Raw genomic sequence first — 26,856 nt, 5'->3', positions numbered from 1 at the left:
TATAAGCAGGTTAAACTACTCAGTGCAGAGACTGGCTGCTACCAGGGTCAGAACATAGGCGATCCGATGCCCCCGAATGCCTCTGTGCTGTCACAGCTGCTGCTCCCTTGACCCATAATGCATTTCCACCGCTTCTCTCTCTGTCAAGGATCCAGCTCAAGGGCCACTTCCTCTGAGCAGCATCTCCTTGACCACACTCTCCTCTTCCCCGTTCGGGCCAGGTGCCCTCCTCCCACTATACTCATCGCCTCGTGTGGTCATTAGGTTTTATTTGGAGGGTGGGGGCATTAGACTGTGAACATCTGGTCCTAACTCTGACCCACAGTGAGTGTGTGTCTGCAGATGGATGGGCCGACTTTGAAGAACCTCTCCCCCTGGATGGAGGCCAGAGCAAGGCTCAGTGCCTGGAGCCAGGCTTATGTCCTGCCTTGGTCCCTGCAGAAACTTCCCGCAGGACCTCAGAGTCAGGAGACTCGAGTTCTGATTTGAGTCCTGCTTCTGGCTCACTGGATAACCTTAGGGCCTCAGTTTTTCCTCTGCGAGGTGGAAAGACAGAAGCACTTGCCAATCACCCCTGGGAGGATAAAACTGGAACTGTAGATGAAGTCTTTTTCTAAAATGCCAATCTGAGATGCTCTGATATTTCACACCACACCCCCATTCCCGCCCAAGAACGATGACTTGGGGTAGGTTTCCTCTGGCTCTATAAGGCAGGCAGGCAGCTGCTGAGCTTTACGAATGAGTTCCCCATGAGGGGAAAGGGCCACTAAGTGTTTGGTTGCCCCAGAACCCCTTTTTCCTTCTGGATTGTTTCTTCAATACCCTTTGGGTGAACTGCCCCTAGTTCTTTCCTACATGTGGTCTGCAGGGACTGCCATCTTCCTCCATGACTCTGCCTCCCTGGCCACTTAGTGATTAGTCCAAGGCTGAGCATCTGATGGAAGCTAGACCAATCAGAGATCTTCCCTGAGACTTTTGAACTGTAACCAAGAGACCTTTTGCCCTCCAGTAATGCAGCTGAGAGGCAAGCTCAGAGTCTGTGAATGACCACACTTCCAGTCTTATGGGGAAGGCCAGAGAGAGAAGCTACATTGTGGAGAGAAACGGGAAGTACTGATGACATTCCAAGCTCTGGAGTCCCAGGACATGCCCTAGTCCCTGTCTTACCAGTTGTCAGCTCTTCTTCCTTTGGCTCTGTGGGCTACGTCAGTATCTCCAATGTATCCCCTTTTCCACTTAAGCTAGTCTGAGTTGGGTGTTTGTCACTAGAGGCCCAGAGTAGGTGAGGATATAATTTTCTCATTCAGCTGAAGGTGGTTTGTAGGAAAGTTTCCCAAGGTGGCAGTAGAACTCAGTAGGGTCATCCATGAAAGAAAGGGCGTCCTGTGCAACTCCTGGGCACTCCAGCCCCTTGCTCCCCCTCCTACATAAAGAATCTGGAGGAGCATCCGCTGTTTAAAAGAATATCTCATCTACATTTCTTTCATTTATTTATTCCCCAATCTTGAAAGTGTTCCCTCTTCTTAACCCAGGATCGATCCCCAGATGGTCTGGCACGAAAGCATGCTCTCTTGCTACCACACCACACTGCCCCACTGCAGAGTCATGGCGGACACCTCAGCCCCCGAAACTTGAGACTGCAAAACATCCTTGAAACACATTCCATGCAATGCAAAGGAAACCACACTGGCATTGAAGCCAGCAAAGCACCCCCGGAACTAAACAGGGGTCTGCAGCCCCACCTCAGAGGCTTGTGTCTGAAATGCTGGCACTACCCATTCACGTGTCACTCGTAGGGTCTGTCTACCCATTACCCACAGGTCAGGTTCTGCTCTGGGCTGAGCAGGAAGGGGAAAGAAGGTGGGGAGACCGATGAGAAATTGGAGGAAGAGAGGCCCTGCGTCAGGAGAGGGAGCACACAGGGCGGGGAGGGTTAGGCTCTGCCTTTACCACCTGTGTGACCTTGGACACGGCTCTTAAGCTCAGGGAGCCTCATCCAAAAATGGAACTAGTTGTACTATACTTATGGGGTTGTTCTGAGACTTAAAGTAGGCAACTTATGTATGGAAAGTATCTGGACCAGAGGAGCCCCTTAAAGTATGAGTTTCGCTTTCTTCTAACCACCCACTCCTTCTGTGCGTCTGGTTTTCTTGTGGTTGAGACTCAAGGGCATTTTCAACCTCTCCCAACCTCTCAAACTCTACCGTGGACAAAGAACATGAGGAAAAAACATGGCACGTTTCTTTCCTTCTCTCCCTCCCTCCCTCCCCACATCCCCATAGCATATTTCTTGTCAGTGATTCTCAAGTGGGTCCTTCGGCTCCTCAGCAACTCCTGTGGATGGAGTGGAGACCCCCTGAGAGGCAGCCTGACCACAGGGCTGTGCTGGCAATCTGAACATCCCAGTCCCCTGACCTTTACCCTCCAGCAGCAAGTGCCATCTCCCCACTGCCCACTGTGAGCCTCTCCCTTTCCCCCTGCTGGCCCCAAGGTCCAGGCTGTTTGCTTCTCTTCCTGTGGGTTCTGCCCCCAATCCTTGTTTTCCTGGTCCAGACTGGGTACTGTTTCTTGCTTTTGCACCTCCCATCCCAAGGAAGAGGTAACCGGAGAAGCGGGGAAATGTCAATGCTTAGGAGTGAAGGGGCCTAGGGGGATCTCCCAGTCCACTTCTGAGGACTCCTCAGAGAGTACTTATCTCAGAGTCCCTCCCCTCCCCCAACCTACTGGCTCCCGTGGACAGGGGCAGTGGGAAGACTTTGGCCTTCCTTTCCTGCCAGGGAGGATGACAACTCCAGCCCCGAGGCAGCCTCCCTCCACCTGGACAACTGAATTGGAGCTAGATGGTTTGTAATGAGATCAATCCTCCTTTTGCTTTTTGTTTTTTCTCTCTCTCCCATTGCAGAAAGATTGGGGGACTTGCTGCTTCTAAGGCAAACAGCTGGAAAGGGTAGGTGGGATGAGGACTCTAGGCAGTCCCGAAGGGTGCCCAGTAGCGGGGCACTGCCCAATGTGGGCTACATGAGTGATGAGATGGGCCACAGCTTCAGACACTCAGGTTGAGAGCCGCAATAATTTGTCTTGCATTCATTTGACAAGTGGGGAAACCAAGGCCCAGACAGACTAACCCATAGACTGATAAAACTTTGTATAACACTTTACCATTTACAGAGCCTATCCATAGCCTTAAATGGAAAAGAACTGTCTAAATGGAAAAACTCATACAAAAGCATAGCGCCACCATGCACTATACTCATTCACTGGTTCAACACACAGATACAACACCTGCCCTGTCCGGGGGCTGGCTAAGTCCCGAGCACTCAGTGACATGCAGGATCAACCTGGCCCTGCCCCCACGGGGCTTACATCCCTGGAGATCACATACCTCTCACTCGCTCTTACAACTTTCAGAGGAATACTGACTGACGTAACTCTTCTCCCCATTTCACAAGGGAGAAAAGCGAGGTCAGAGAGGATTCATTTGCCCAAAGTCACATAGTTTCTTTCTTTCTTTCTTTCTTTTTTTTTTTTTTGCAGAGGCACGACTTAAAACTTAAGCCTTGATGCCAGTGCAGCTTCAGAAAGTCACCAAAGGTGTATGTGTAGAAAAATGTCTAACAACTGGCTTCCGGAGTGGGGAGGGGTGATGGAAGGAAGGGTCCTCAGTGCAGCGTTTGCCGATTTCTGTGACAAAGTGGCTGATTTCAAGCTACCGATTTGGAGTCACTGAGCACAGAACTGGGAAGAGACACGGCCAACCTCCTCTTGTGAGTCTGTACAAGCTTTTCCGGCACACCACTGCTTAAGCTTTCTTTAGTTGTTTCTAAGAGAGTTGAAGGGAAACATTTACAATTAAAAATAAATAAATCAATAAATCATTAAGCCAGTGTCCCAAAGATCTAGTAATTGTGTGTTTATTTTTCCCCGAAACAACTCTAAGTCTGAGATAGAAGAGGCCCAGGAGGCAAGCCTTGTACACATCAGGCAGTAACTGCCGAGTTTTCACAGGGTTACCAGGGTCCGAGGTAACAATGAACCCTCCAAAAGCTGAGGGAGTGAGGTTCACGGAGCCCTGTACTGGCATGTGTGTGTGCGCGCGCGCGCGCACACACACACACACACACACACACACACACACACACACACACTCCAGATGTTTTTGATACAAGAAAGGCTCCTTACCAAGCAGAGGTGGGGTCTGAGACAGGGATGAGGAAGGCACCTTTCTGTAATTCATCTGCCCAGATGAAGCAGCAATTTTCAGTTCGCTCAAAGGCCCAGGCTGGTTTGTGCTGCCGGACCCTCCCTGTGTGACTCCAACTGCTAGGTGAATGTGGTAGGGGCTTTGAGTGTACCTGGGGGTTGTAGGACATCTAGGTGGAGGATGAGGAAGTTATAGGCAACCTTTCACAGCTTCATCACACCCACTACCCCCAGGCGCCATCTCTCCTTCTGAAAAATTACCCCTATTGGCACAGAAATGTAATAGGATAAAAAATTAATGTGAAACTCCAGGTCTTCCTCTAAGGTGCCTGAGGCCATGAGGTCTAGAGTCTATGCAAACATTTCTTCCTTCATCTGCCCCATCCTTCAAGGCTCAGCTCAGAGGACATGCCCTCCTTCAAGACTTCCCCCAACTTTGGGCACAATAAGTGGCCCGTCCTCTGAGCTCCACTGCCCCCTGTGCAATGTCCGGTGTCACCTGTTACATGGCTCCAGCAATATTTACCTTGCTGGCCACTCGCACAACCATGCTCCCCAAGGGCCAGGGCCTGCAAGTTAGTTGTCTCTGTTCCCCAAGCCCTAGTGTCTCTGTTCCCCAAGCCCTAGTGCCAGGCTCTGCACATAACAGGGCCTCAGGAAATGAATGTGAGTGAATGAATAGGTTACAAATAGCCATGAAAACCTCAACACTATTATAACGTCAGCCCACAGCCCAAAGGAAGAACACCCTTCCTCTCTAGCCCACCACAGATTATGGCCTTTCTTGAAAGGGCCATCCTTAGTGGGCCAGAGAAAGCCACTTCCTAAGTAAAAGCTCGAAGTAGGAGAGCTGGCTTGCAGGACTTGTCCATCTGCAAAGATGTAGGGGACTGCCACCCTCAGCCAGAAGTGAAACAGGCGGGACAAAGAGAGTCAGGGTTGGGGCACAAATGGGGACATGGACTTGTCAAGGGAGCCAGTTTCAGGGACAGAGACACACAAGCAGTAGCCAGAGAAAGCGGGGCCCCTAGCAAACCTCATGCCAGAATCTAGGGATGGGTCTCCCCACCAGTTAGACTCAGAGCAGAGTTGGGGGCGCGCCTCAAGTGAGAGCCCAGCCAGAGGTGGTCAGATGTCCTCCAGAACCCTCCACAGCCCTACCAGCAGGGCAGGGGGACGAGTGTGGTAGAAAGGGGGAGGTGGGTGGGTGTGAGGAAACATATCTCTGATTAAAAATATTTGTTCATTTCTACTGCCGATTTGTGCTTGTTTGAGTATATGGCTTTGGTAACATTTTTTTTTTCTCTATAAACAGAACCCTTACTATCTCCGCCTGAGTTATTTGCTTTTGAATTATCTCGCCAACATCTGGGGCTCACTTAAGGACGATGACGTCTGTCTGCATGACCAGCGGACCCCTTCCAGAACCAAGACAGAGGCCGTCCCAAAGCCACATTTCTGGCAGTTTGAGACATTCTGTTGAATCTCTGCTTCCACTCATCAAAAATTCAGAAATACTACGGTCCAGACACAGAAAGCCTGGCCACCGATCAAGAAAGGTTAATGGATCAAAAGAGAGGTTTACAGGCCCCATTTTGTTTCAGTATGGACACCAGTGGGATCCAGCTGGATCGGTCAGAAAAAATCAGACTGACAGGTCCCCCTAAAAAACTTCCCTGCAAAACGGGCGGTCACGGTATAAAAACGGCAAGACGGTGGTTGGGGAACAAGTGTCCATTCACTCTTTCGTGTATTCCTTTGCTCGCTCGGTTATTCATTCAATAATTAGGAATCAAGCCCCAGCAGGGGACCCCAGAGGTAAATATAACCAGGGTCCCGGACCCCAAGAGGATTCCTTCTCGGCACTAAAGCAAAGTGCAAAAGGGACAGAGAGGAGAGGAGGCAAGAAATGACAAGACTCAGGGAGCTGAGTAGAGAAAAAATGGAAAGGTGAAAAGGGGAAGAAGGGCCTCTGGATGGATAAAAAGCTCCAGGGGAGAGAACTGTAAAGGATCCTTTGTCCAGAGAGGTCAGAAGACAGAATGGGCCAGATCTGCTGATGACATGTCCCTGCCCACCACGCCCTCACTTGGCTGGTCCTTCTCACTCTTCTGCAGTCAGTTCTGGGGCCTCCCACCCAGCAGCCGCAGCCTGGCACAGAGGTACAGCACAGGCCTCTGACACATTTCTGGACTCACATCTGCCTTTGAAAGGAAAGGAAAGTTCTGGTAAATGAGAAGCCCAAGTGTTAGGGCCATCTGAGGCCATTCTTGGGCCAGCCAAGGGGCAGTCTATAATTTGGAGCCTTTAAGAATGAAATCCTCATTAATCGATTCCATAAATTCAGAATCTGTCAGTTTCAACATTGGCTACACTAAAGTTGCTTTTATACTGTCCATGAAAGAAAGGGTTTCTTAGACAAATGAATAGAGGAAATTATATTGACTTCTGGGGACCCCTCCAACCAAATAAAAAGTGTATAAGCTACTCTGTGTGTTTTGTGTGCCTCTGCAGATGGATGCTGCTAAATGTACATGAATCTTTCTCTGCATCAAAGCGCACTCTGCAGAATCTCTGCTCCAAAGCCTGTGTAGCAGTTTATATAAGGAAGTAATAGTAAGAAAAACTCTCCTTCCTTCAACCCTAGGAGTGAGACTGTGCAGAATTCCCTCCACCCCAGGCAGAGGTAGGAAGAAAGTGTTTCGAGGCTAGGAAATGAGAGCCCCACCCCCGCCACCACCACCCCCGCCCCCCGCCCGCCACAGGGTTCAGTGCAGGGTGTGTTGGGGGATGATTCTTGAATAGTAGGAAACCAAACATAGCACCTCAGGCAGAGAAGAGCCAAGCTTGGGTACAAGCACAGTGATGCCGCCCATTCTGTAGGACCAGGTGGGCTTGGACAATGGGAATATCGTGGTGATAATAGGGTCTGCAGACCAGAGCACTCTCCCTGAACTTCTGTCTCATTTCAGCCCTGGTTATTTGGGATTTACTGTTATTTGCAGCTCAACCTAATCCAACCTAATTCTCTGCTTCCTGGGTTGAATATCAGACCCAGAGGAACCTGACTTCTTAGTCATATAAAAGCCATCATTTCCCAAAGCAAAAATCATAGCCCATTTTAAAACCCAGTGAAGGCCATGGGGACTGTCCTAGAAAAATGTGTGCGTGTGAGTATGCTCCATTCGCACCTGAATATTCCTCCTAAAGTCTATGCCTGCACCTCTAAACTAAAGAGATGCAATTACCAAAGCACTCACCCCCAAACTCAAATGGTGTCAGGCCCTGTTCTCACTTGGGGTCAGCAGAGAGCAGAGGACAGGGTCTCTGCGACACCCGTTCCTTTCAGCAACACTAGTTCCTGCCTGCCGCAGACACTGGGCTAAGTGCTGGGGCCACAGTGAGATGCCCAGGAGCTCACAGCTAGTTGGAGAGAAGGTGAATGAGCAGGGCAGTGTGATGAGTTCAATATTAAAAACATCAACAAAGCGCTTGGGAGTAGAGGAAGAAACCATGAGTTGTGCTGCATGGTGAAGGCAATGTCTGAGCTTTGCCAAGGGGCAAAAGGGTAGGAGTTGGGGAGATTTTATATGAGGAACTGTGTCACAGAGATGCAGATAGCCCTTGGCATGTTTGGAGAAAACAGAACATGCACATCAATGCTGCCCAGACAGAGCGGTGGATGACCGAAAGGGTTTGGGGAGGAGCCTATAAAGGCAGGCTGTGAGCAGCTACACAGGACCTTGAATGCCACTCTAAAAATTTTAACTCGATGCTGCAGGCAACAAAGAGTCAGAGAATGACATGATCAGATCTGTCTGGTAGTGACAAGAAGGAATGGGGGACAGAGAAAAGAAAGACTGGAAGCTGGGAGCTGCTGGGCAGTGACTGAGGGTCAGGCGCAGGCTTTCACCTGGCCAGTGGACACAATACCTCAGCAAACAGCACCCGGAGTCACTGAAGCCAGCAGCTCCCACAACAGAGCCCTTGAGCCTCCTCTAGGTCGCTCAGAACAGGCGCAGCTGCCCTCCTGTTTTGTCAGGCGCACTGTGCTTTCTCCCCCACCCTTTACCCTGCCTCCCCACACCTCCCTGGCTTGCCCTTAAACAGCCTTTCATTCCAGAATCACAGAGCAGCCTCAGATGCAGACACTCCCAGAGGATCCGACTTCCTCTAATTCACCCTCATTCAACAGCTGGATCCAACACACATTTCCTGAGACTCTGCTGTGCACAAAGCCCTGTGAGGGAGGCACAGATGAAACAGACCAGACTCTGCCCCACCGGTTCAGTGATGCGCGGGGAGCGTGCATCACTGTCCTTCTCGCAAAACAGCCTGGGGTGCGCGCACATGAGGCTGGGGGTGTTTGGGAAACTGAGGAGGAAAGGATTCACCCCTCTGGGTGGGTCAGATTTAGAAAGTCTCGATGGTGGACCCTGGAGTTTAAAAAAAACCCAGAAGATCCAGTTTTCAGTTCTCCCTTTCACAGCTGTATGACAACAAGCAAGTCACTCCACCTCTCTGAACCTCCATGTCCTCATTTAGAAAGGGACAGATGTAAAGTAGTCTTCCTTTACCTGCAAAGGACATGTTCTAAGACCCCCAGTGGATGCCTGAAATAGCAGAGTACTGAACCCTGTATGTACTGTTTTTTCCTATACATACATACATACCTATGATAAAGTTTAATTTATAAATTAGGCACGGTAAGAGATTAACAACAGTAACTAATATAAAATAAAACAATTAAAAGCAATACATTGTAATAAAAGTTATGTGAATGCGGTCTCTCTCAAAATATTTTTTTTTCTCTCAAAATATTTTATTAGGCTATACTGTCTTTCTTCTTCTTCTTGTGATGATGTGAGATGATACAATGCCTACGTGATGAGATGAAGGGAGGTAAATAATGTAGGCATTGTGATGTAGCATTAGGCTACTATTGACCTTCCGATGAAATGGCTACTAAGTGACTAACAGGTGGGGAATGTATACAGCATGGGCTAGACAAAGGGATGAGTCATGTTCCAGGCGGAACGGAGCAAGAGGATGCGAGATTTCATCACGCTACTCAGAATGCAATTTAAAACTTATGAACTGTTTATTTCTGAAATTTCCTATTTAGTATTTTCAGGCCATGGTTGACTGTGAGTAACTGAAACCATGGAAAGTGAAACCATGGATAAGAGGGACTACTGAACATTCTCCTACAAGGTTGGGAGGATAATCCAAAAATATATTGTAAAGCTCCGTGCCTGGGGATGGGATTACAGTCATTGTGGTAAGCAGACTCTAAAATGGCCCCCAGGGACCCTGCCTCTTGGTATTCACATCCTATGTAATCCTGTCAGGAGTGTGCACTGGACCTAGAGACTTGCTTCTAACCAGTAGAATATGGCAAAAAGTGATAGGATGGAACTCCTAAGGTTAGATTACAAAAAGACTCTGGCTTCCATCTTGCTCACCCTCCACTGCTGTCTTCCTCGCCTGCTCTGATGGAAACCAGCTGCCAGGTTGGGAACTGTCCTAGGGGGAGGGCCACATGGCAGGAACTGAGTGGAAAACTGAATCCTGCCAACAATGTCATGAAAGCTCTTGGAGGTGGATCTCACCACCCCCGCCCCATCAATCACTGAGAAGATGAACCCTGACAAACACCTCGAGAGCAGCCTGTGAAAGACGCTGAACCAGAGCACCCAACTAAGTTGGGCTTTGTTTCATGATCCTCAGCAACTCTGAGATAATGTGTTTGTTGTTTTAAGCTGCAGTCAGGGTAATTGGTTATGCAGCAGCAGCTAACTAATACAATCAGAGTGATTTAGCAACCAGCTCAGTACAGGTGCTAACCAACCAGTTAGAGCATTTGCTGACAGCAGCAATGGAGCGGGTTCTTGGAGGTCCTTGCTCGAGCCTCTTGCTAGAGCACTGGGAGTTCGGGAAGGTGGTCCGAAGAGGGGCAGGTGAAGTGGTAGGAATTTCTTGTGGCAATACTCACAGAGGGGCACGAAAGTACCTGCAAGAATATTCACTGCAGCATCATTTGTTATAGCGAAAGATTGGAAACAAGTGAAAAGTCTATGCCTAGGAAACTGGTTAAGTTAAGGACATCCATACAATGGGCTGTCTGTCACACAGCCATCAAACAGAATGAGGCATGTGCTGACACGGAATGATGGACAGGATATACTTAGTTCAGGGGCAGAACCGTGGCATCATATGCCATCATTTGTGTTAAATATAAGTAGGTATATTTACCTGAAGGCTTGTAACTCTAGAAATAACCTGGTATCCCTCGTTTCCTCAGAAAGGAGAAGTGAGTGGGGGTCAGAGATGGGAGAGAAACCTAAGTTTTCTGTCTCCTGGAGCCTCCGGTGATGCTCCTTCTACCATCTGGGGTGGGGAGGCAATTACGGCTATTTCTGGGAGGACTTATAAACCCTAATTTGGTGTCTAGAGATTTTCTGAATAAAGGGAGTGCTGCATGGAAGGGCCCTGGATCCCATTTCCCTCATCAGCCAGAGCAGTGCCTCCCGCTAGAGATTTTATTGGAAAAAAAATGGTTCCTCTGCTCTAACAAAGAAAAGTCACTCACTATGCCCCCTTTCTTCCCTCAGTCTCCACTCAACACTCCGTCCATCTACTCTCCACCTGCCATCTCCCGGTAGCCTGGTTCAGTCTGAGCTGTGTCCACCCAGTCCACGTCTCTGCTGGATCCCTGGGGACTTACCTGGTACATCCGGGGATGGATTAAGAATCATGAAGGCGTCTGACAGGCCAGCTTTGACAGGGTGCTGGGAGGAGCTGATTTCCAGGATGGACATCGGGATCTGCAGCAGGGGAGAAGAGGCTCTATCAACATCCCTAAACACTCCTGTGCCAGCCTAGTCTTCCCCTCTGAGCTTCAGACCCATCTGCCTGCTCGGAGTCACCTCTTGGAGGATGTGAAGACATCTCACACCCAAGAGGCCTCACCCAAATTTCAAGTCTTCCCCACACCACCTCTAAGCACATTTCCTTGTTCTTTGTTCCATCTTTGTGAATGGTATGTCCATGCAGGCCAGAGACCTAGGAGTCACCCCAGCCCCTCCCTTTTCTTCATTTCCCCCCTCCTCCACCTAATACATTTCTAAATCCTGTTAATTAGCTGGCTAACTGGCTCTCAAATAAATCTATTTTCCCCTACCCCTGCCAGATTCTAAGCTAGCATCACCTCTCTCCTAAATCATCTCCCAGCTTTCCTTCTGACCCCTCAATAGTCTGTCACAGGACCTTTGCACATGCTTTTCTTGCTCCTGAAACACACTCTTTGCTTCCTTAACTCCTATGCATCCTGCAGATATCAACTCTTTTCCTTAAAGAAGCCTCCCCTGACCTCTGCTGAGGCAAAGAGCTCCATGAAAGGCTCTTCTGGCATCAGGCACCTCTACTTCGCAGCACTTGTCACAGTGGCGATTCTCCCTTTGTCCCTGCAATTATTGTCTATCTCCTCAACAAGATTTAAGATCTATAAGGGCAGAGCCCACAGCCATTTTATTAACTACTATATCCTCAGCACCAAGCCCTATGCCTGGCACATTGCAGGTTCTCTACAAATATTCACTGAATGAAAAAAAGGCTCCCCAAGACCCAGCCATCTCTGCAGCTGGGCTCACTCACCTCTTTGTAGCCGAACACAATTCGGCCGTCACGGTGCAGAGCTGCCTGGAAGGTGAAGCTGCCCCTGTCCTCCCGGCCTTGGAGGTAGACATGGTCCCACTGAACAACAAAGACTGTTCCTGTGGAGGAGAGCAGAGAACTGGCTAGAGGAGGTGTGTAGTTCAGGGAGCAGGGCATTGTAGAAAAAGTGGCCAAAATAGATTGGCCACAGATGGAGCCCCTTAGGGCAGTCTGCAAATTTAACTGGAGGCAGGAGCTGGGCGATGCACAAACATTGGCCTGGCTTCCCAGCTGGAGAGGAACCATAAGACTCTGCTGCAGCCCTTAGAAACCGTGTTTGATCATCTCTTACCCTTGGATCATGCTTCTTACCCCAAGAAGCATGCCCCTTACTTCTTGCCTATCCTGACACTTGAGATGAAAGGGAGGAGAAATAAGAGAAATGCCTCTTCTCCTGGGATGGGAGGGTATGTACTCAAGGCACAGCCTGGTGAGAGTAAGAAACAATAAAGGTCCCTAGTATTTATTTTATCTCTACTAAAAGCCAAGCACTTTCATTCCATTATCTCACCGGATCCTGCTAAGTAGCAGGCATCTTGTTACCATCTTATAGATGAGAAAACGACACAGAAAGCTGGGGTGGCCGCCTTGCTATGTGACTGTGGGCAAGTCCCTTACTCTCTCTGGGCCTTGGGCTTCTCTACAGGGGCTGGATTAGGGGAGCCCTGGTGCTGGATGACTTAAACTCTGAGATCTGGTCTCACCATTGTCAAAGTAAGCAACTGTGGAATTGTCGGAGTAGCCAGGGTTGAAGTTGGCCATCAGAGGGGCCACGTACTGAGTAGCGGTGAGCATCCGATGGATCACATCGCCAGTGAAGATGAAGCCTGGGGTGAGGAGAAGAGCAGAGGAATCACCAGAGAAGGCCTAGAGGATTTGCTTCCTTGTGTTTTTCCCCCAAGGACAGGAAGGAGCAAGCCTTAGACCTCTATCCACCACACCCAGCTGGTGGGCTCAGGGTCAGGCATGTATGGAGCAAAAGGGTCCCAGACCAGAAAAGGTTCTCCCTGCCCATCCAGGTGGGCACAAATTCCCACCTCTCCCTCTCCCTGGGAAAGCACACAGGAATCAAAGATGGATTCCTGATATCAACAGGGAGCTGGTCCCAAGAACCAAGCTCCTAGTGCAATCTCCATTTTCCCCTCATTCATAGACTCAGAAACATGGGGACCACAGGGACTGTCCACCCTGACCCGAGTTGGCCTGGAGGGACACACACACACACACACACACACACACACACAAGCAAGTCAGCTGTTGTGAGGGAGGTATTCTGTCACACCCACTGACCTCCCTCCTGAGAGTGGGCTTCCAAGAGAGCCAAACGTGGGTCCCTCGCCAGTCCATCCATACAACCCCATCTGCAGTGAACCTCCCCAGGTAGGTCCCCAAAGTTTTGGCTGAGATCTCCAAACCCTCCTCCAGCTTCACTGACATGGCTTACCTCCAGTTGCTATGGTGATCTGCCGCAGAGGATGCCCGTAGAAAGGGAAATCGAAGGACAAGACCACTCTCTGCAGGGGATGGGAGACAGTCAGCATGGGCCAAGCTGCAGGCCAGGAGGCTGGGCACCCACACTGCCCCATGCTTGTCTGATCAGAGTGGGGAGCAGGCATATCCAGGGCAGGCCTCCAGGACTATTGGGGGGTACCCCAACTCTGATCAAGCCACCTGGGATCCCCTGGAAGTCACTTCCTAGATCACAGATCTTAGGCCACAGCCATGCCCACTGACCAGGTGAGGTGGGCTTCCCCAGCCTCCCAGCCCAGGGCAGTGCTGCCAGGAACCGGGGCACTTACCGAAGCCTGCCGGTGGGTGTTAGAGAGGATTCTGTGGACCTTCACTTGGCTCCTGTTGGCCTTGGCCACATCTACCCATAGCTCTCGGCTGCGGGGCTCACTGGGGCCATACAGACGTGACACGTAGTAGCTGTGGTTGTCCTCCTGCCACCACCGAAGACAGAACCCAAAGGAGGTGTGAGGCATCAGGCATGCCAGAAACAACCCTCTGTACCTCCTCACCCCTGACTTCTGTATACAAGAAGTCATGGCCCTCCTGGGGAGTTTGACCTGTGGCACAAAGGGCTGGCTTAGGCCTGGGAGCCCCTGGGCCCTCCTTGGCCCCAGACAGCTCAGTACCTCAGCCTAGCCATGCCTCTACAGCTCTGGCCCCAGCCAAATTCATACTTGCTGTACTCATGTTCAGCCCTTGTCATTCCCAGACAGGCCAGGAGGCTTTTTCTGCAGCTCGAGTTACTGTGGAGCACGTCCAAGACAGAGCTTGGATTGGGGCACCAGAGAGAAACTGACAGAGCAGTCTCTAACAGAGCCCTTTCAGGAAGCTCCCAGACTGAGGGGGACACACAGTCCCTGCTCTGGGGAGTACCCTGCTTAAGGGAGAAGGGAAAACTAGATCTTATAAGCTACCAGTCTAAAGATGGAGGCAGACCCTTAATCTTGGGGAATTGCTAGTCTGATGGAGGAGGTGGGACTTATGGAAACAGAATACACAGACACAGACCCTCAAGCAGAGAGATGATAATGGGCCCATACTACGGTCACTAGAAGGTTGAGAAAGGGGAGAGAAGCCGCAAGGATTCCTTCGAGATATATTTCTAGCCTCAATTATGTGCCTGATGGGGATAAAATAAAGAGCAAGCCAGAAAGCAGCAGGTTGGATGTTAATTCCATAAAGCCTCTCTTGCACAGGAGCATTGGGCACCAGGATTTAAAGGAGGCCAGGAAATGGTTGGCAGAAAGGGTGGAAGAGCCAGGAGAGAAGGCGATGTCATAGCATTTTGGTCCCCTGGTGGGGCATCAGCTGTAGGAGGAAAGGAGGCAAAACAGGCAGGTTCACTTGGCTGCTGTGGCAGAGATGGGGCTGCTGATCCGTGAGGAGCCCTGAGCATCGTGGGTCATCAGTGAGGCTGTCCAGTGGCAGTGGCTGCAGACACAGCAGAGCAGACCATGTTCTCCCTGTCAACCTGCCAGCTGCCCGCCAGTCCTTGCCCTGGGCCCAGCATGAGCAGGGATAGGATGCCTGTCTCCCCACTTGCCAAGAGGCAGAATCTGGTCTTCTGACAAGTAACACACTCTGGGAATCTTGGTCTGGGCAGAGCTGGGGAAGGTGAGCAGAAGAAACGTGTTGGGCGGGATAGATTTCACACTGCCACTGCCTGTTTTCACGTCCAAAAAACAAATCTAAAACACATTCGAGGACACATCACTTAGCTCACAAACTGTCTGGGGCTCCCATTGCCCTCATGACAAAACCCAAACGTCAGCCTGGCATGCGAGGTCCCATCATGAGCCAGCGCCACCTTCTCTTCAGCTCCACTTCTCTCTCCTCTCTTTCCCCTGTACATCCTCGTGCCCCCATCCGCCAGGCCAGACTCCCCTGACAGGCTGCCAGTGGTCACTCACGGCTTTGCACATGCTGATCCTCCTGCTTTGAATGACCTCTCTTGCCTTCTCCCCATGGCAGATTCCTACTCCATCAATGCTCAGCTTAAACCTCACCTTCTAATTGATCTTCTCCTCCTATTTGTCCAGTGAGGAACTCCATCCCATGCAAATGTCCCCCACCACCCATGGGGTCCTCAAGGGGTCTGTGTATCATCTGTAGAGTCACATGAGCCCATCCTTGCTGGATTTCTGATTTTATTTAAGAAACCACCTGAGGGGGCCACCTTGATGCCACCATCCCTGGGGTAAGTGCCTATGCCAAGGATGCTGCCTTCCACTGCTGCCATAGTTACGCACCCTGGGGTCCCAGAAGGTGCCCAGAGGAGGAAGCACTACTCCCTAGCTCTGCCTTCTGGCACTGAGGCAGCCATGGCTGTGTGCAGAGCTCACAGCCTCCCTTGGGAAAGCAGCCTCTTCTACTTCTGCCTCTCACTTGACTCCCCAGGGGATCAGATGCCAAGTCTTTTTTTCTTGGGTCTCCATCTCTTTCATCTCCATCCATCTCTTCTGGGGATCCCCACTTAGATCGAACAAACAAACAAACTCAAAAATAATCCCCCCCAAAATCACCTGCCAAAAATCAAAGTTCCATACACTTCAATTCATGCAAAGAGACGTGTACAAAGGTGTCCCCAGCCTGCTTCCTGGGAGTCACATGTGAGCAGTTTTTATTCCACCACAAATCAAAAAAAAAAAAAAAATACAGGGGGCCCCGAACAACACTGTACACCTGACAGTTTGCAGGACCCCAACTCTAAAGCAAGTTGAGCTTCAGCTGCGACCACCTGCCAGAGCCACTGCTACAGCTCACCTCTTCTTCCCGCTGGTTCAAAAAAAAAAAAAAAAAAGTGGTTTATTAAATGACACTGGTTAGCCTAAAATTTTGCCTGAAGAAAAGAAACCAAGTTAGATGTTTTTTAGCCCGTGATTTAAATGTCTGTTGCAACCCTCAGTCACCCACCTGCCCGAACTCTGAGCCCCTGACAAACAGGTATGGGTGAGGTCACTTCTATACCCATGGCTCAAGGTCCTTGCATCCTTGGAGCTGGGGCAGGGTTTGCTGAGGTGAGCTAGGCAGGAGCCCATACCCTTCTTTTTGACCTCTTATAAGAGAAGAAGAGACCGATGCCTGGCACTGGGTCGAAATTTTGGAAATAAACCTGCCTTCCTAATTCCTGGGCTGTCTTTTTATGATCTATGGGTGAAGGGAAAACGGGTGACACAACAGAGCAAAGCAGCATCTAGGCCACACTCTAGCCCTGTGCGCGACTAGAGGTTGAATCGTGTCCGGAAAAATGTATGTTCCAGCCCTAACCCTCAGTACCTTATTTGGAAATAGAGTCCAGTGGGCCCTAACTCCAATGATGGGTGTCCTTATAAAAGAAAAAAGGAAATTTAGATACCGAGTCACAGAGGAAACACAGGGAAGAAGTCCATATGACAACAGAGGCAGAGGCTGGAGTGATGTAGCTTACAAGCCAAGGATCACCAAAGACTGCCAGGAGCCACCAGAAGCTAGAAGAGGAAAGAAAGGATTTTTTCCTAAAGCCTTCAGAGGGAGTATGGCCTTGCTGATGCCTCGATTCAGTCTTTTGGCTTCCAAAACTGTGAGAGAATACATTTCTGTCGTTTTAAGCTCCCCACTTTGTGGTAATTTGTTATGGCAGCCCTAGGAAACTCATACAGTTGCCCACAGGTGTGTGTTTCTGTGGCTCAAGTGGGGTAATCCTGAGTTGTCTCCCCCTTCCCTGTCACTGTCCTGCTTAGAACATTCTGTGGCCTCCCAAATACACTCAGAATGAAGGCCACACTCCTTACCACAACCTACAAGGCCCTTTGGGGCGGACTCTCAATATCGCCTAGCCAATATCTATTCCCTGCCCCTCTTCTTTATTAACAGAACATTGATGTTGTAGCAAGCAGCAACATAGCCAGCTAAAAAACCTCATTCCCTGGATATCTTAAGGGTTACATGTGACACATGACACATGACACAGGCTGGATAATTAGATAAACTGAAGGTTCTAGTGGAGCCTTTTGAAAGAAATCAAATGTGTCTGCTTGTCCCTCTTGCTTTTGCCCTTCTCTGTATTACTGCCTAGAATGTAGATATGATGGATGGAGCTCCCGCAGCCATCTTGTGAGTATAAGGACAAGAGTCACACCCTAAGAGTTGAGTTAAGAGTTAAGAGTTAAGAGCTGGATGGAACTTGGGTCCCTGAGGACATGTTGGAGGGATGCTTGTTAAGTTCGTGGATTCAGCCCTCTGTTACATACAAACACAAATCTTTCCTAATGCATGATATTCTAGCTTCCACTCACCACCTCCTCCTCTCCCTCTGTTCTCTGTGTTCCATCCTGGCTGGGCTTCTCTCAGTTCCTGAAATCACCAAGTGCTCATCTGCCTCAGGACCCTGGTACTTCCTGTGTCTCAAAACCTCTTTCTTATTGCATTCAGAAGCCGACTCCTCCTTGGCCTTCAGGCCTCAGCTCCACAGTCATTTCCTCAGGAGCGCCTCCCTGATGCCCCAGTTACACTCTCATCACACCTCGATGCCTTGCACACTTATGATGATTTATTTGGCTTTTAGTCTTATTAACTCCACACCTGCCTTTCCTGTAAGACCATAAGTTCTCCTCAGGTAGTAAGGTCAGCCTTTATCTATGGTGTTTAAGCACAGAGTATGTGCTCAGTTGGAAGATTTGTCAATAAATGAATGACCATTTGGACTTTCAAAGCATAGGTTGTCGAAGGCCTGCCCATCCTTTGTCTGATTGCTACCGCCATGCATTCTGGTGACCAGGATGAGATGGCGTTACCAAACAAAGCAGGACAGCAGCTAAAGGGGAACAGCTGCTGTTGGGTACAGCGGGAGTCAACCATATACAACTCCCCGCTAGGAACCTGAGGGTCCAATTTCTGTCACCTGCTTCCTGGGACTCGCCTAGTGAGAGCGTTCACCAAGCCTCCACGCGTTGGAAATGAGGGCCCTGGACAGAAGCCATGCTCTGCGGCTGTGGAAATCCAAACATTTGACATGTCTCTTGCTGCCTCGCCAAGGGGCGAAGGGAGGGGTGACTGGGGATGCGTCGCACCAGCCTGTTCTGAGTCCTCTGGTTCCCTTGAAGGAAAATGGTCCACCACCCAGCCGGTGCTGCTCTGCTGAGGAGCCAGGCTGGGTGCTGTTGGGTGACCCTTGGGCACAAGCATCTCACTCTTGGAGTTCCCGAGAAGCCCTCTAGTGGCACCTCTTACTTAACAAAATGTCTTCAGCTACGCTGACTCAAGGAGAGTTAGAAACTAAAGGAGCTGCTGTCTCTAACTCCCAGAGATTCAGAGTTTCAGGAGGTCCCTGGGAGACAAGGGCCTCTGTGCATATGGACCCCTGCTCAGTCCAGGTGGGCAAGGCAGAGGCTCTGCTTCAGGCCTCAAAAGTGCCAAGTACAGCCAGCCTGGCAGGGGAACTGCCTCAGGGGCAGCACCATGCAGGATCTGCCACAAGTCCCAAATAAGCCCCAACAGACCACCTTTCCTGGCACAGGCTGACTTTGATTATCCCCAGGACAGTGAGGTTGGGAGCTGTATCTGTTGAGAACCCTGGCCTGGGGAAGCTCCATAGTGATGGGTGAGGCCAAACTGTAGCCTAGAGAAGAGGAGACAGTCTGGAGCTGGGGTCACTCCTGGGCAGAGCCAAGAACAAAGTCTGCCGGGGAACAAGGGTGGTGCTTGGGAGAATGGGAGGAAAGAGAAGGGCAGCCGGCATTGACAGAGCTGTGACAGTAGCACTGGGCAGTTCAAAGCCATCATCGCATGACAACCCGGGGAGGTGAGTACTAAAATTAGTCCCATTTTATAAGTGGGGAAACTGAGGCCTACATACGTATCTGAAACCAGGTCAGTCTCACTCAAAGATAGTGACATTTCCTCTGTCCACTGTTTCTCAGGTCTTTAAGTAACTGCTCCACTGAAGGGTGACTGGGGACACTTACCAGTCATTGGTTAAAATCTCTCACATCAGAAGAACCAGCATGGGTCCTTTATGGGACACAAAGCTCAAGGACCATGTTGCATTCATCTCCTCATCCCTAGCACCTACCTGGCACAGGGCTTGGCACCTGACATATGGTAGGTGTTAAGGATCTGTTTGCTGAATGAGTTTAATCACAAAAATGCCACAGCTGATGATGCCAGAGGCTGTGCTAAGAATATGCAGTGTGACTCCTGCAAGGACAGCATCCTCCCCCACCAATGATGGCAGGTGACACAAAAGCCACTTATGAGAGAGAAAAAAAAATAGTGTAGATAATAGAGGCTCCGTTCATCCCTCTGGTGACCAAATCAAAGTTGTGATGGAAACAAAGAGCAGCAGCAAGGAAAAATCGCTTGGGATCTTGATGAACAAGCCATACAACTAGAGAGAAATTCAAGAAATCACCGTGCAGAAGGTAGGACGGGGCGAGGATGCGGGGCTGACCGATCTCCAGCAGCTGAGTGGGACAGAAGCTGCGGCAGCACAGTGACAGACGCCTCTTAAAGGGGCCAAGTCTGCGAGCAGATTTTCGCAGTGACAGATCTGCTCGCTCTGAGCACCAGTGCCCATTCGGCTCTGCGCACAGCGCACTAAGGACATACAGGGAGACATTGTCGGAGTGAGGGCCGAGGAGAGACTCGCTCTGTACAGAAGTGCAAGTGGTATCTATAGTTCCCTGTTGAGCCCTCCCTGCTCCCAGTGTGCGGACACAGCGCCGCCATAGCCGTGAGGTCATCAAACTGGATAACAGAGGTCGCTCCACCCAGAGGATTCCCTGAAACCCCATGTCCCCCAACTAGCAGCCCCACCCAAGCCACATCCAGGTATATCCTCAGTGAGTCAGGTGCTCCTTGCTGAGCAGCGCCTAGACTCACACTGGAGCCAGCTGGCCTCAGTTTCTGGTGTGACCTTTTGAGGCAACTATAAGCACAACATCTGTTGTTTGCTTGCTGAATCTTAACAGGTGGCCCTGGAAGTACAGAGGCTTGGGCTAAATTTGGTCTGCAGCTGAACCTCTCTCAGGACTATGCCACTGGACGCCTACTTCACAAAGCCGCATTAATAAGACCAGGAAACTTAGGAGCTTTGCTTAGTACATAGAAACAGATACAGAAAGGCAGCCAAAATGGAAGACAAAGAAGCAGAAACCATATGAGAGAACAGAACAGAGATCCAGATAAAATGGAGTCAAGTAATCTAACATGCAGAGTTCGAATCACTGATTATAAAGATGCTCAATGGACTTTTGGGAAGTGTAGATAAATTAAGTGAGAACTTCAACAAAGAGATAAAAAACATAAAAATGGAAATAGAAATTATAAAAGAGAACCAGTCTGAAATGAAGAACACATTATCTGAGGTGAGAAGTATATTAAATGGAATAAACTCAGGAATAAACAAAGTGAATAAAGAAAAGGATCAAATGACCTATCTAGAGGATAGGAAAGCAAAGGACACTCAATTAGAATGGCAAGAAAAAAGATGCCAAGACTATAAAAATAATTTAAATAATTTAAGAAGCATATGGGACACTATTAAAGGTCAAAATACCCACCTGATCGGCGTACCTGAAGGAAAATAAGATGTTGAACAGCTGTTTGAAGAAATAATGATGGGAAACTTCGCTAATCTGGTGAAAGAAATGGGCATAAAACCCCAGGAAGCTCAGAGATTCCCAAAAACCAGGGATCCAAAGAGGCCCACACCAAGACACATCATAATTAAAATGCCAAAGTTTAAATACAAAGAAAGAATATTAAAAGCAGCAAGAGAAAAACAGATAGTTACCCACAAGGGAACATCCATAAAACTGGCAGCTGATTTCTCAAAAGAAACTATGGCAAAAAATATTCAACAGGATGAAGTCCCAGGAATTACAATCAAGAATACTTTATCCAGCAAAGCTATCATTTAGAGTTGAAGGACAGATAAGAGCGTCCCAGACAAAAATAAGCTAAAGGAATTTATTGCCACCAAGCCAATATCACAGGAAATGTTGGAGGGACTTCTTTAAGATGAAAAAACATGTATCAAAAACAGGAATAAAGAATGGTAACAACTACATTCCTATCAATGAGTACCTCAAATGGAAAAGAATTAAGTGCTCCAACCAAAAGATAGAGTGGCTGAATGGATAAGAAAACAAGACCTCTACATATGCTGCTTACAAGAGACTCACTTCAGGTTAAAAGACACACACAGACTAAAAGGAAGGAGATGGAAAAAGATATTACTTTGATGGACCTAGGAGGTATTTAAGTCAGACAGAGAAAGATAAACACTATATGATTTCATTTATATGTGGAATCTAAGGAATAAAAAAGAACAAACAAATCAAAAACAGACTCACAAATATAGTGGACAATTTGGTGATGTACAGAGGGGAGGGGAGTTGGGAGGCTGGAAGAATGGGGTGAAAGGTTAAAGAAGTACAGATTAGTAACTGGTGGATGGTCACGGGGATGGGGAGCATGGCATAGGTAATGCAGTTAGTATTAATATGTTTGGCTAGGTGGAGGATCAAGGGAGAGAGGGAGCAATTGGGGTCATTGTTTTATGAACTATATAGATGTCTAACCACTGTACTGTATACTTGAAACTAATTAAAATAAATAATTTTTTTTTTTTTAAAGCCACTTGTGAAGGACCCAGCATTCCCATTGCTGAGACATCCTGTACACAGGGAGGCATCTCCTGATTCTTAAGCTCTTCTCTGAGGAAGTAAAGCTAACAAGAAAGATGGTTTCAGGGCAAGGAAGAGAAAACTGGCTCCATCTGGTTTAAACATGGAGGGAATGTATTAGATCAAGTGGCTTAGAGTCCAGCAGGCGGCATGCATGGAACATGAGTGACTCTGATGTCATCAGGGTATTATCTTAAGTGTGACTGCCGTCCATAGAAAGTAGAAGAAAGACCTTACATGTATCTGGCTTCAGTAATGAAGTAAGTGAAAATGGGTAAGTGAAAATGAGACAAGATTTGAGATGTGCCTCAAGAGGCAGAGAAAGCAACCCTGGTTCCTGACAGCTTCCCAGGTCCCCGGGGTCATGCTGTCCTTTGTTGTCAACCCTTGGATCCCATGAGACAGTTCAAATGGCTCCTTGGAACCAAAGGTCCCTAACTAAAACAGTCTTGTTCATGGAGTACCCCAGAAGAGAGAAGTGAGAAACCACATTTCTAAAAGAACTTTTTCCTGACAACACACAGGCTGCCATGGGTTTTTTTTTTCTACAGAGTCGATCACTGCTGGCTTCTTGACTGACCACCTGGAAGAGCCTCATGGCTTGGAATTACCCAAACTGGTGGTTGCTTCCCATCTACCACTGCAGGCCCCTGATCATGCTGCCAATAGCACCAGCAGTTTTGATGGTAGAAGTCCCCCCATGGCGGAGACTGATAAATGCCTCCCAATGACCATTCTCCCTTTCTTCTTTTAGTAGCAGAACCTCCCCATTTCATTGTCACCCAACTAGATGAAGTTTCCTTACAGCTGAATGGGGTGCATGACTACGTCTGGCCAATAAAAGATAAGCAGAATAAAAGCCCTCAATAGGAATGGGGGGCCCTCGCCTTCCTCAGTTCCCATTGGCTGGGATGCAGATGTGATGGTGGGAGATGAAACAGCCATCTAGGACCACAACACAGACAGCACATATTGTAGAGGGAACTTGGGTCCCCAGTGCCATGGAGACACTACCTCAACTCATGCTTACTTTTGCTCATGCTATTACATATAAGAGAATAAATTTTTCTCGGGTCTAAGTGCATCATCAGTTGGGCATGTGTTACAATAGCTGAATCTGTATCCTAATTAAAATAAGATCCTAAGCGGCCTCCTCAGGCCAGTCAATCTGAGGGCTTCTTCATGTAATCCATAAAGATATGTCTCTTAAAAAGCATTTAGAGGCCCTTCTTGGCAGTTAGCTCGCTTGAGGAATTCACCCAACTCACAGGTCCCCGCATTTGACCTGCTGTCTGTGGGGCAGTCCCATCACCCCAGAGGGCAGCTGTGGACTAGAGGCTAAGGGCTGTGATGGGGTGGCCAGACATTACAGAGGGTCAGGGAACATAGCGCAAGCCAGACCACTTAGCAAGTCCACCAAAGGGAACAGTTTCCTTGAAATGCATACAAGAAGCCCTAGTCAATAATCCCCATTCTTCTGAGAAGGCAGCATGATGTGGATTTCGAACGTTTTTGGCTTCAAAATCCTTTCTTCCAATTAATCTTTCATGGAAGCTCAACACATAAATCACATCAAAGTAAGGCCACTCTGGGGAAAGAAAAAAGAAGGGCCTGAAGCCCAGCCTGCTGTGTTACTCCCTTCTTCACACCCTCCACCCCACAGCAGCCTGGGAAGCACCTGTGGGAACCCGTAAGGTTCCATGGAGTGCAACTGGAAAACCACCACTCTAGAATCAAGTGCAGGGCAGTGGCACCAGACAGACCCAAGTTTAAAAACTGGCTCCACTATATCAGAGCTGGCGTCAAGCATTACTCCCCCTCTCGGGGTGTCTGTTTCAACAGTAACTTTTCTTGCAGAGTTCGTGAAAGGATTAGACAAAAACCTATCAATGGAAAGCTCTTAGCCCAGTGCCTGGTCCACAGTTGGTGTTTGATAAGTGGGAGCTATGATGCTGATTTTATTGGACCTTTCCAGGAAAAGATCTTGATGGTGGAGGCTGCCTCCTCAAAGCCATCCCCGGCTCCATCCTTAATGTGTGCTGTTACAGTGTCTCTTCTGCCTCAATTATTCATGCCCAGAGCCTGCCAGCACTTCATTTCTGACAGCAGGGCAGCATTTACTTTGGCTGAGCTCAAGACATTTCTGGACAGGAACTCTGGCTAAGCTGTCACCATCGGCCCATCACCTGCCAGCCAACTGGCAGGTGGAAACGCCAGGCTGGCAACCAGGGGCACCCTGCAGGGCCTGCTAGAGAGGCCTGGCCGGCCCAGTATGTCAGGATGGCGCTCCAGGCAGCTGGGTCCAATCCGAGAGGTACTGACGGGATTACGGGTGTGGGAGCATCCTTCCGCTGCCTCCGCCATTCCATGATGCCTTACAAGACCAACAGGAATGTTTTCTAGATCTTTGCTACTCAGAGTGTGCCCCAGGGATGGCAGCAACTGTGTCACTTGGGAGCTTATTAGAAATGCAGAATTCTGGGCCTAACATCAAACCTGCTGGATCAAAATTGCATGTCAACAAGCTCCCCAGGGGATTCTTTTGCACGATAGTTTAGAAGCACCCTCTATCCGGACCAACATAGAACTCATTTTTGCCCACAAGGAGACAGTAGTTAAATGCTCAGACTCCAAAGGCAGAAAGACCTAAGTTCTTGTCCTGGCTCTGCCACTCACTAGCTGTGCAACCTTGGGTAAGCACTTCACCTCTCTGTTCCAGGATAGTATTAGAAATACCTGCCTCCTGGGGTCGTTAGGAGAATTAAATGCAAGGCCACAGAATGGGGCTGGCACTCAGGAAGGGCTCTTTTAACGTTATCTGTTATTATTTCCCCTTTGCTCATGTACTCACACAATAACCTTCATCTGCCCTCTGGAAGTATCTGAGCCTCAGATTGAAACAAACCCACACAGAACACTTGTCATCACAGAAATGCAGAAAACAGGTCTAACCCAGAAAAGGAAGGACCCAGGCTAGACAAAATAATACTTACATTGGCACTGAGGGCCTGGGGTAAAGAGGTGTCAGGGTGGGTGAGGCTGACCTAAGAAGGCCCCAGAAGTGGGAGTTGGACCAGGCTTGGAAAGAGGATGTATAGACATCCTCTTTCTAGACAAAGCATTTCTTCATGCTCCTCAACACTTCATGGAAATGGAAGAATTGTCTCGTCCTGGCACTGATTCAACATGTGGGCTTCCAAAAGAGCATCAGCCAACCAGAGATTTTGATAGCATAAATAACCTAGAGAATTAGGACAAAAAGGAAAAACAAAAACAAAAACAGGCCTTCCCATCCCCCATTTGGTCCTATCTGGCATATTTCCTTCTAGTCTTTTTCATATGCATATAATTTCACATGGTTATCATCCTGCTGATCATCCAGTTGTATGGACTGCTTCACTCACGTTTCATGATATCTAAAGCAGTTTTGATGTTGAACATGGTCTTTTAACCATCATTTGTAATGGCTTCATGGGTCTCTACTCAGAAGAAAACCCACAATTTTTTTTAACTGTTTCCCTATTATTGGCCATTTAGTAGCTTCCAATTCTTATGTTCTCACAAATACCGCTGTGATGAATTTATTGATACATTTCCATGTCCTTCATTATTTCCCCTGCTCCAAAGGCTTTGGTATAAAGCAGTGCTGCTCACACTTTAATGTGCATACGAGTCACTTGGAATCAGAATCTGATATTGCAGGTCTGAGGGGCCTGAGCTCCGCCTTTGTAACAAGCTCCCAGGCACTACCAGTGCTGCTGGTTCCCCCTCAAACTCCGAGGAGTAGTGAGGATATGAAGAACAGCATCTAAGACTTCAAGGCCAGGAAATCCTCTCTTGCTGCTGAGATCCTATTTTTGTACTCCCAGGTAAGATCCGGGTTGCGGGGAATACTACTCTTTTTTCCCTCAGACCTTTCTAGTTAACCTTCTTAACCAATTAACTCAATCGATTTTATAGCAACTCTGTGAAGCGTTCTCAGTTCCAACTTACAGATGACGAAACTGAGGTTTAGAATGATAATGTGGCAGGGATATATACTGTCTATCATATCTGGGGTAGGGTGGCTAACTGTCCTAATTTCTCAGGATGCTGAACATTTCATGCTAGAACTAGGACCATCCTAGGAAAACCGAGATGGTTAGTCACCCTAGACCAGACCTAATTCAGAGTCAGCTAATGTTTATCATCCACGCCCCGCCACCGCCATGCCAGGCTCTTTATGTAGATTCCTACAGAACACCTTTGCAGTTATACTTCAACAATAGCATCCCCATTTGACAATAAAGAAATGGGCTCAGACGGATCAAGAAATTTGTTCAAAACGAAAAGACAAACAACCCAATTTAAAAATGGGCAAAGGACTTAGACATTTCTCCAGAGAAGATATACAAATGGCCAACAAGGACATGAAAAAATGCTCGATGTCCTAAGTTATTAGGGAAACACAAAGCAAAACCATAATGAGATGCGATCTCACACCCACTAGATGCTATAAGTTAACAAAAAGCGAAAAATAACGAGTGCTAGCAAAGATGTAGAGAAATCAGAACCCTCGTACACGACCGGGGGCGTGTAAAATGGTTCCACTGCTGCGGGAAACAGTTTGGCATGTCCTCAGAAAATTAAAGATAGAATTACCACGTGACCTGGCAATTCCACTTCTAAGTATATACCCCAAATAGTTGAAAACAGGTATTCAAACAACATGTACACGTGTTCATAGCCGCACTATTCACAAGAGCCAAAAGGTGGATACTGC

The 26,856-nt window shown here is 48.5% G+C and overlaps 1 protein-coding gene across 1 annotated transcript in view; it reads right to left on the bottom strand.

Annotated features, from left to right (window-relative positions):
- PLXDC1 (plexin domain containing 1) overlaps window positions 1–26,856 on the bottom strand; it is a 60,447-nt gene that overhangs the window by 23,830 nt on the left and 9,761 nt on the right. Inside the window, exons 3-7 of the mRNA XM_023525531.1 lie at window positions 13,716–13,859; window positions 13,361–13,430; window positions 12,621–12,743; window positions 11,857–11,975; window positions 10,928–11,027 (exon numbers count right to left, since the gene is read on the bottom strand). Of these exons, the coding sequence (XP_023381299.1) occupies window positions 10,928–11,027; window positions 11,857–11,975; window positions 12,621–12,743; window positions 13,361–13,430; window positions 13,716–13,859 (556 nt within the window). The remainder of the gene's footprint in view (window positions 1–10,927; window positions 11,028–11,856; window positions 11,976–12,620; window positions 12,744–13,360; window positions 13,431–13,715; window positions 13,860–26,856) is intronic.

Source organism: Pteropus vampyrus, unplaced genomic scaffold (genome assembly GCF_000151845.1).
Source record: "Pteropus vampyrus isolate Shadow unplaced genomic scaffold, Pvam_2.0 Scaffold570, whole genome shotgun sequence".
Taxonomy (NCBI): domain Eukaryota; kingdom Metazoa; phylum Chordata; class Mammalia; order Chiroptera; family Pteropodidae; genus Pteropus; species Pteropus vampyrus.
The sequence above is the reverse complement of the archived record's forward strand: the minus strand, read 5'-3'. Positions and strand labels throughout refer to the sequence as shown.